At 48.3% G+C, this 11,007-nt stretch overlaps 1 protein-coding gene across 1 annotated transcript in view; it reads right to left on the reverse strand.

Annotated features, from left to right (window-relative positions):
- Positions 1-9,252, reverse strand: part of LOC123517211 — a 42,369-nt gene extending 33,117 nt beyond the window's left edge. Inside the window, exons 1-3 of the mRNA XM_045277231.1 lie at positions 9,200-9,252; positions 7,241-7,780; positions 6,037-6,934 (exon numbers count right to left, since the gene is read on the reverse strand). Coding sequence (XP_045133166.1) covers positions 6,037-6,934; positions 7,241-7,723 — 1,381 coding nt within the window. The 5' untranslated portion in view covers positions 7,724-7,780; positions 9,200-9,252. The remainder of the gene's footprint in view (positions 1-6,036; positions 6,935-7,240; positions 7,781-9,199) is intronic.
- Positions 9,253-11,007: the final 1,755 nt, after the last annotated feature.

Consider the following 11,007-nt stretch of genomic DNA (forward strand, 5'->3'; position numbering starts at 1 on the left):
ACAGTTCAGCTTGGAGCTTAGCCAACACTGATTCCCGTGCACGAGTCGAGTAGAAAGGGAGGCGAGTAGAGAGGGCGGCGAGCAGCACAAGGAGGCGACGGCGGCTGTGTCAATGGTAAGATTGTCCGTAAAAGAACGCAAACGGCGTGCGGATGAACTTCAGGTGCCGAATCATAAAATGAAGTGAAAACGCAATGGAGAGACAAATATATCTAGCAAACTAAATATAAGTGCTGCGGATAAACTCATGCGTCTCTGTGTGTGTTGTGTTGAAGCAGCATCCTCCACCGGCTGAATTTCAATGAAGTTAGGCAAGAAGATTGTTTAAAGTTACCGCGCGTGCGTCCTGCTGCGCACAGCCGGCGAGCTTCATCTCCGGACAAGCACACGACACGTTATTACCACTGTTTGTATTTGGCCGTCGATGCGTCTCCTCACAATATCTTGCCTCGAAATTAACTCAAACTGCATCAGATCGTACCCATGAGTGACCAGCAATACCCTGCAGCGCCGCCACTCAATACTGCTGACAGCACCAGTCCGTCTATCTCCGTCCTCAATGTGTGGGTGTCGGTCAGTGGGCGGGATGGCTCTTGCTGAAGTGTTGGTGTCTGGTCTTCTCTGGCCGTCATGTACTAGTGACTGACTTATCCAGCCCTCTACTTGACTGTCTGGTATCAAAATCTTTCGTAGTCACAGGCTAATGCTTTGACCTGCCCATAGATAAGAGTGAAGGCTCACCTAGTAGCCTCAACCAGCGGCCTACTTGCCTCCCTTCGCCTTGCATGTCAGTCAGGTTGTTTATGAACGGCCATCCAACAACAGTGAGTGTGTGTGTGTGTGTGTGTGTGTGTGTGTGTGTGTGTGTGTGTGTGTGTGTGTGTGTGTGTGTGTGTGTGTGTGTGTGTGTGTGTGTGTGTGTGTGTGTGTGTGCGTGATTCAATATCTGAGGAACGGATTTTTTTTTCCTACAACAGCAGCAGCTACAACATTAACAGCAACAAACAAAAGCTTTTTCATTTCATTGTCTACCCAACAAGATCTTGTGGCAGTGACTATCCCTTTCACTGCAAAACCTGGGAGTAAATAATCATTAACATTGGAAAACATCCATAAAATGAACAAACAAAGGAAAATCTAGAAATCACTACATCACCAGAAACAAACTCTGGATACCGTCTACCTACATCATACGAGAAAATCAATATCCACTGACAAACTGGGAGATAACAAGCGAGAAAATAGGAAGAGGTGAAGAAGGGAAGAAAAGGGGACGGGGCGGGGAGATGCTCGGTGAAGTGGAGAGGTCACAGAGAAGTAAATAAGGAAATATACGCACATAATCAAAGTGCCTCAGATTTGGAAGGTGCTAAGCATATGGAGTCATCAAGGACAATAATTATGTCAATGGATGTTTGCTCCTGCTGCTCTACACTAGCGATCTGCTGTGACAAAACTAATAGTGGGACACAACCTCTACGCTCAGCAGTGCTAAGTTGGTTGTCTTAAAAAAATCAAGGTTATATATATATATATATATATATATATATATATATATATATATATATATATATATATATATATATATATATATATATATATATATATATATACGAAGAAATTATAAAAGTGACTTGGTGATGAATTAAAAAAATGGCTCTTTGATGACATGCAAGGATCATCAATGGCGACATTTACCAGCACTATAAATGTTAATCAATAATAATTTTGAAGCTTACACGGGGTCATAATATAAACGCTTAGGATATAAATAAGACTTGACCGCCTCGAGTTCGTGTGTCCGTGGAAGGAACGCACCTACCTTTACAACACAGGTGCGAGCCGGGGGCCTTCACTTGAGCCTCTCACATGCCACATCCATGCTTTCTTCTTACAGTCAAAAAATATATATATATAAATCAATAAATAATTAAAAACGTATTGGAAAAAAGAGACAAAATTGACCTGGTTTTGGTAAGTCGGCGTGGCAAGGAACGCAATGTCCTGCAAACAGGGTTGTGCCTCTTGGTTATACCGCTCCCGAAAAAGAGTAAGCTTATTACCTTCCTCCTCGTCTGGCACCCTGATAACCCACGGCCACCGCCACAACGCGCCCGTGCCACCTCCAACGCCCGGGCCTACACTAGCCGCCCTTCACCACCAGTGCCGCTTCCAACCTGAATACTGCTAGTGCCACCACTATTATCACAATCCTCAACACCACTGCCTTCACCACCACACGTCTTAAGTGTCTGAAGCTGCCACTATCACTTGTCTACACACACACACACACACACACACACACACACACACACACACAGGCCTAAACCTTCCCCTTAACATAAACAGCATATGCGTCAAGGGATTTAGGTCCTGAGAGCAGCTTCCCTCCACAATGAAGCATCACTACAGCCTCGCCCACTGCAGCTGCTGGTTTGAAAAAGCACCGCCATCCCTTCACGCACCGACAACCATAGAAACTAGAACAATGGCTGGGCTAACTGGCGAACACACGCGCGCACGCACACACACACACACACACACACACACACACACACACACACACACACACACACACACACACAATAGAATACAATAGCATATGTAGCAGATTGACGGACAGACAGGATACACACAAACACACACACCCTAACACATACACACACACACACACACACACACACACACACACACACATCACGTACACAATCGTTACCCACATCCATTCCGATAACTTAATCTCCGTGCCAATCTCTCTCTCTCTCTCTCTCTCTCTCTCTCTCTCTCTCTCTCTCTCTCTCTCTCTCTCTCTCTGAAGTAAGTAATAATGGTGGCTGCAGAATAGTCTAATAACGTTGAACAACTTTACTGCTAATAAAAATGCGGAACACGTAAATACTTTTTGTTTCACCCACAGCACACTCTCGGATTTAAAGCATAACACACAACAACGTTCAAACTTTAACAGGACGTTCCGCAACATTTCTACACAAAAAAAATAATTCCAATGACCACACTATTCCAATCTCCAGCATACTCCTATAACTTTATACATTTCACATAGGCCCTTCCCCGGCACAATATTACACTCAATAAGGCGTTGCTTGGAGCCCATGAGACGCGGAAGGCAGCTTATGGTGAGAGACGCACTCAAAACTCGCTCACAGGCACCAACAGGCAGCGTGGCCCGGGAAGAGGGAGGCGGCGGCGTCACAATCTCAGGAAGGTGGACCGAAATGAAGAATGGATTCACATCAGTCAGACAGTCAGTCGCTCGCTAACTGCCGTGGGTTATCAAGGAGAGTTCTCGCGTAAAGAGAGAAAGAGAAAACTAAAAAAACAAGAGAGAGTTTGTGGATTTCTCAGAAGCAGATAGTCCCCCGCTGGTGTGTCGGGGGCAGGGCGAGTGGAGGCCTTCATGCATGGTGGAAGGGACAGACTGACAGCGAGTGACAGCACGAAGAACAGTATAACAGCAAAAAAGACGGCACAGAAGGAAACTCAGGTGTGCGTGAAACAATCTGGGAATATATTTACATCTTATCTGCTTCTGAGGACAGAACAAACATTTAGGCACACTTGAAAGTTAAATGTCAATATTTATGTTTACTGAGACTATCCGCCGAGTACACATCCTCTGCTGCCTCTGAGCACATGAGCTTTAAGTTTCAAGTGCTTCCTAAGTTCATTCTGTGACCTGCTGCTCAGGCAACCGACTTCCACGAGGGCTCATGACTCATCTGTGACGTCACTCTGGAATGAACGCACACCACACGCTCGAGTTGCAAAAAAATAATCTGGCCAGTTCCTTTTCCGTGGCTCGGCGCGGCGGGGCGGGGCGCTGCTCAGCCCACAGCATTCCCTCCACCCACTCCTCTCCCACACTATCGCTCTTCGCACACACACCTTCAAACTTTCTCTATGATGATCTTGTTTAAAAAAATATATATATATATATATATATATATATATATATATATATATATATATATATATATATATATTATAATAGGAAATTCAATAATTGTAGTTTCAGACTTTACATTCTGCTTTCTTTTCTGTAATCTTTTTACCAAAATTGACCTCATTTATCTTTTTATCCTACAATATCAAGCCAGAAAATTCAAGAAAATCTCCTGCCCTGACGGTCATTACGAGCGTAACAGGATTTGTAAAACAGTAATTGTTAGTGTCCTGAAAAATCCTAATTTCGCGCTTCGCCTCTTATCCGCATCCTGTCCGACGCTGTGGCAACGGTTTTGAATTATCCAGCACGGGACTCATTCTCCTCGAGGCCTTAAAGTTAACACACTCCTGTAAGGACTGAGCTGCTAGACATTACTGTAATTAGTCAGTCACGGGGTAAGTTTAGAGGCGTTCCTCTTATGAATGCTGGCGATGTCACTCAGCCTGTATTATTGCGTGGAAATCAGGGCCTGCTTCACCCTTGGTTGCTTGGTGAAGGCCAACCCGTCATTTCTAGTGACGTCTGACAAACAAAGTTGTGAATTTTGCTCACTGCAGAGTAAAGGAAGTGTGAATGTATTTTGTATGTATTCAGAACTGTTCGGTGCTGATGCTCTCCTGGTGACCTTCCCACGCCTCCTGCTCCACACACAAACACACATCAAACCACCACACTATCTGAGTCTATTCCTGCCCCGTACAGGATTAGTCCGCAAAGAGAACTTCCTCACAGAAGGCATTACTGAAAACATATTCCCTCTTTTAATGTCTTCCAATAGTACATTTACCATACATGGAATGTCTGAGCAACGTTTCGGCAATACTCTAGGTAATATTTAGTTTTATGACTAAAAGAATTTCTGATTTCTTTTCCTTTTAAATCACTAAGCACAACAATCTTCAGACACCTGTACGGCATCCTGGCAGCGCCTCCTGCTCACCTGTAGCTCTGCTCACCAATCAAGTTTGTCCCGCGGCCGATGGAGGCCACAACCTTTGGTTCAGATATCGAACATGAAGTAAATAATGCATGAGGCAGCACGAGCCACCTGCAGCCAATCACAATTCTCCTCTACAGTTAAGGTCACCACCTTTTGGAACATTTTCTGAGAAGCTCCAGAAAACTTGTACTCCCATGGCCAGCGACCCACACATTCCCTGCAAACCCCGATCCCATGGACAATATCTGATGTGCTACACAAAGTCAAGTATGCACACAGAATAACGTGAGAGGTGAGTGTGGTGGCTCTATGTGACAACACTATTAGGTTCGGGGAGATTAAGTGCATGAGGCTGTGCTGTGCGTGTTTCTCGCCGTGCGGTAATTAGAGCGTAAGCTTGGTGCTGCGTAGCACACTCACTCGTGAACCTCCTAGTTCAACTAATGAAAAATAATAATAAAAAAAAAAAACAGGTAAAGCGTACAAAACGGGTCAAAATTTAGATGCATTTTTTTTTCAAAAAACTTTCATTTTCTTCATAAGCCAATCATATCACATTTTATTTCTAGCAGTGAGTATATTTTCCTTTGAGGCGAGGGTCAACTTTACTCCCTGGTGTGGGAGTAAAGTTTGCTCTGGGTGGAGGAAGAACCTGTTGAAGGGTGCGGCCGCCCCGTCCCCGCCTCGCCGCCCGCTCTCAGGCTTTGAGGAACTGTGCCAGATAAGGAACACTTTGGGTAACTGCACTTTGGTACACATTTTCAGGCAACAACTAGTAGGCATCAATGTTTTATCTGCTGAGGCTGATACACTTAAGTGAACAGAGCCGGCTGACTAGTGTGAGCTGTGAGGTACCTCAACTGAGTCAACCTAGAAGTGGACTGTACACCGTGAATTATTAGCTTGCTGGTGAGATGTACAGAGCAGAGGTCTCAATCTGTCTAGGTAAAGTGCGATTCAGTTACTTCTGATCAATCTGCAATCGGTGTGTGAACAAAGCAACAACTGTCGAGTGCTCAGGTTTTCCCGCCAGTGAGGGCTTTGGCTAGACTCCTGGTGAATACCTACGAACTCGTGGGAAGTCTGGGAGCCGTGAGCAGTAGGTTGGCGTGGAGGAAGGGCGCCCTACCTTTCCTGCGTGGCCTTGAGACTCCGTCGGAGGCAGTCGGGGAACTGGCCTCCTCCTCGTCCTCATGAATGGTGTACACTTCCCCAGGAGAGTGATCGTAGAAGGTCATGGCAGTCAATAGTCCAGGAGAGTCCGGCTCTTCCTCGCTGTCTTCTCCTTCCTCCTCCTCACCCTCCTCACTCCTCCCGCCCTCCTCAACTACTGACTTCTTTTCCCTCTTGACGGATTCCTCTTCTTTGCACTTGTCACTCTTGTCCTGACTCGACACAACCACCGACACATCATCTGACGGCTTGCTGAGGAAAGCTAAGTATCGCTTCACGTCGTCGTCTGTGACCTCGTAACTTTTTTCCTCGGACTCGGTTCGCTCTCCGCCAGCGGGACACTTGGTGTCACTCTCGGGGGAGACTGCTGAAGCTACCTTCCCTACTTTGGTATCTGAGTCATTTCCACTGTCAGTGGCAGGAGGCTGTACGGCAGCCCTTGTGGGCCTATGAATCTTTGCCTCGCCGGAAGAGGAGGTGGATGAAGCAAGGCTAAGAGTAGTTACCTCCTTCGACGGTGGCGATGATTTATGCACATTCGAGGATCGACTCTCGGTGATGGAGAATTTTGAAAGAGACTCCACTTCTGACAGAGACAGGGAAGAGTCTGCGTGAGGATCCGTGAACTTCTTTCGGGGTATGTAATGAGGATCACTTACAGGGGAGGGCTGTGAGGTTTGCGAGTGAGGCTGGGTAGAGCTTAGAGGAAGGAAAGAGCTGTGGGAGAGCAGGTTAGAGGATTGCTTAGCATACTCACGATCAGCACCCAGCTGGCCCTGCTGCTGCAGCCCATCCTGCTGCGGAAGCATCCCCGGCTGGCCCGGCCGCAGATCTGCCTGAGGTCCGAACAGTCCCTGGAATATGAGCCAGCGTTTAGGGAGCTCCGGGGACTCTGCAGCTTGGTGGATCTTGGTAGGGATAGAAAGAGAGAGAGAGAAAGAGAAAGAAAGTGAGAGGCATCAGGATGGGTTACGAGAGGCGCGAGGAAGGCGGCAGCACAGCGTGGGAGAGAATACAGGACTCTGGTGTCACTCACAGAAAAGTACTGAAAACTATACTACTCTAGCAAATTTTGGCATGCAACAAGCCAGGAGTTTAGAACAAAGACATTTCACAAAGCCAACATTACATCTAGGTTAAAAATGTTATCATAAGCCTACCCTGTCCGCCTCAGCCGACTGTTGAGAGACTGCTTTCGGCGAGGTCGAAGACCCAGCCTCGCTCACCGAGGCTCCATGCTGCTGGCTACCTGCGGGAGGACTGATAGAGTCCTCCTTGGAACGCAGCCCTTCCCCGGTGTGGGGTTGTGGAGAACTAAGTGAGGAAGGCGTGCCCGGAGCCACGGCAGAGCCAGGGGGACCATGAGGCCTCATTGGAGACTGAACTTTAGTACCATTAGGCCCGGCAGCGTGTGACAGTGGCCCGTTATGCATGCCAGGTCCACGGGGAGGAAAAGGACCATGGGGGCCAGGCCCTGGAGGTCCCTGAGGCCGCGTGTGGTGAAGGCCTGATGGACTGTTCGGACCATGGTGTCCGTATGGTTCGGGCTGCCTTAAGGGCCCCTGAGGGCTGCTGGAACCGAAGGGGCTGGGCGGACCATGCTGCCCTGTCCCGTTGGGTCCGTGGGGGCCCGGGGGACGCATGCTAGGAGGTCCTTGCTGGTGTTTGACAGGCGGCTGCTGAGCACTCCCAAGGCCGCCCTGCTGGAGAACACGCCGCTCACTACACCAAACACTTACTGTGTTCCGCGCCACACTGTGTGCGAGCACCGCTACGTGCACGGCGGCCACACTTGTGGAACCTGAAATCTTGAGCAGCTGCTAATGAGACTAAACACAACAGGTGGCCACAGGTTACAGAGGTAGAGAGAGGCCGTATCTACGGAAATAGAGGGGGATATAATCTATTCTATGTTGTTATTCAAAACTATTCTGCAATAAAGGAAAAAACTCACTCTGCATAGCAAAATATTATCAAAATAAGATGAAAACAGTGCTATGAACTACTTCTAAGCTGTTCCGAGCATTATCCTCACTGTGAGGAGCCGCGATGCACTACCGAGTCGTCTTCTCTCCACGCTCACTGAGGTGCGCGCCGGCCAGGCCCGCCGCCCGCTCACTACAGGGCAATGAACTGCTGCAGTGAGGCAGGTTGTGACTGTCCTTCTATCACGGTAAAGCATATTGGTGTTAGCAAAGTCTGTCCTGACCAAGGCAGCGCCCCCTTCACCAGCGCAGGGAAGGAAGAGGGATGAGAAGAGAGGGGGGGGTCATGGCCTTCACATCTGACTCTAGTAAGCAACATAACACAACAACTAATTATAAATCTGTAAATATCTATCTCTTCTCCCTGGTTACATAGCCATACATATCCATGTTCAAGATAACAAGACAACTGTTAGTCACACTCTCTGACACATGACCTGCTAAGGTTCAACACCACATTAAGGCATGTATACAACAGTACATTACAACATTATCTGAGTCCTCGCTCACACCGCAGCGCAAAATACTCCTGTGTAAATTAGTAAAGACTTGTTATGGGCCGGGCGTGGCGGGGCCCCTGGCTGTGTTCCGCGCCGATCACTCAGGATGCTACAAGTCGCAGGCCGAGCAATGGTGCAAGAGACAAGCAATTCGTGTGACCAGCGAAAACAGGCTGAGGGGAAGGGGATGGGAGAACACCGACGCCCGCCACAGACGCGCTGATCCTGCTTCTCACAGCCTCGCCCAGCCGCCCTCACAGCACCACAGCCTCAGCCACGCCATCCACCAGCCAGGGTTGGACAGTCCCGGCCTTAACAACCACCACTCAGGAACGCACACACCCACACACGCACACACACGCACATACTACATGATGGTTCTGACAGCCAACCAAGCTGACAACATGACAAGTCCGTTCCGACAGCGCCGCGACCATGCAGGCTGCTGACACCAAGATGCGGCATCTGGCTCCTGTGAGGTGGACTGGGGAGTGAAGTGACGAGGCGGCTGGAGTCGAGTCCGAGCGGGTGTCGGGGGAGTATTTGGTGGGGAGAGGCAGCCGAGACTCACGATGCGTCACAAGACACTTGGGGAGGGAAGGAAAGGGAAAGGAGACGAAATAGTGCTACTCACGGCGAGCTTCTGTTGAAACTGTTGCTGCTGCTGCTGTCTGCTGCTGCTGCTGCTGCTGCTGCTGCTGCTGTTGCTGCTGCTGCTGCTGCTGCTGCTGTTGCTGCTGTTGCTGTTGCTGCTGTTGCTGCTGTTGTTGAAGCTGCTGCTGCTGCTGTTGTTGTTGCTGCTGCTGCTGCTGTTGTTGTTGCTGTTGTTGTTGCTGCTGTTGCAAGCTCCCGTCCAACATTCCGGCCTGGAAAGACAGAAATGAAGCTTGTCAGTTTGGAGTGGTGGAAAGAGAGAGAGAGAGAGAGAGAGAGAGAGAGAGAGAGAGAGAGAGAGAGAGAGAGAGAGAGAGAGAGAGAGAGAGAGAGAGAGAGAGAGAGAGAGAGAGAGAGAGATAAAGACAGACAGACAGACAGACATAGATACAAATAGACAGACAGATAGATAGACAGACACACACACACACACACACACACACACACACACACACACACACACACACACACACACACACACACACACACACAGACAAATAGACAGACACACACACGCAAACAATTACCAGGCAGAAATGTAGTCAGGTAACCTCTAAAACAGCTGACCAGATGGTGGAGAAGGAGGAGGAGGAGGAGGAGGAGCAGGCACCAGCAGCTGTCTCCTCCTCTTCAGTATTCTAAGTGATGCAGTGGCCAAGCAAATGAACAGCGGCGCAATGACGGCACACTTCCTGAATCTTTCTCTTTCTCTCTCTCTCTCTCTCTCTCTCTCTCTCTCTCTCTCTCTCTCTCTCTCTCTCTCTCTCTCTCTCATCCATCAACTGTGTGTGAAGCTGTCTCTGTATTCCACATTTGACCAACTGTTTTAAACTTTATCTTCACTTCATGTTGACTTTATAATATGCACCATATTCCGTTTTCCTTTTTCTTTTTTTTTCCTTCTTTTTTCCCCATTATGTTCGCATTCATTTTTGCCTCGTAAACTGAGAATGATAGAAAAATGCACTCGGCCTTCCCATTCTTTTTTTCTTTTTTTTCTTTTTTTTTTTTTTTCAGTCTATCGTCCGCGAACTGCATCATAATATATAAATGCGAGGCACAAAATGTGGAACGCAAATTGTGATGGAGCTTCCCTTGCTGCTGCGAATGGTTAGCCAGTCAATACGTCCGTCCGTCAGTCAGTCAGTCGTTCAGTCAGTCGGTCAGTCAGTCAGTCAGTCAGTCAATTTGTCAGAAAGATATTTATTTAACTAGTCAGCAAACTAATCCGACAGCCAGCCAGGCAATTACTTAATCAACCATTTAGCCAGTCAGCCAATAAATAAACTGGTCAGCCAGCTATTCGGCCAGCCAGTCAACCAGCCAGCCAGTAAGCCAGCTATTCAACCAGCCAGCTAGGCAGACAGCCAGCCAACAAGCCAGCCAGCCAGCCAGCCAGCCAGTCAACCAGTGAGACAGCCAGCCAGTCCTTCGGGGTCCTTGAAGAGGGCTGCATATTGTATAGGTGAGCAAATGGCAGCACCAGAGGGACTGTACCAACACTTGTCAGCCAGAACCGTGGGAAGAGGAGGAGGAGGAGGAGGAAGAGGAGGAGAGGGAGGAGGAGGGAAAGGAAGGTTAGAAAAACACAGACTAAGGGTGAAGTGGTCTTAAACTTTCCATTTGCAACCGAAGCCAAAGCAGACATCGGGAAAGGGAATGGGAGGTAATGAAGGACACGAAGGGGATGGTGCGGCACGAGATGGATGGGGATGATAGGTGGAAATAGGTCACCATGATTTATAAAGTAACTGCCACGTGTACATCTGGCGTATTCTTAAGAGCTTC

This window comes from Portunus trituberculatus, chromosome 41 (assembly GCF_017591435.1).
Source record: "Portunus trituberculatus isolate SZX2019 chromosome 41, ASM1759143v1, whole genome shotgun sequence".
NCBI classification, from domain to species: Eukaryota; Metazoa; Arthropoda; class Malacostraca; order Decapoda; family Portunidae; genus Portunus; species Portunus trituberculatus.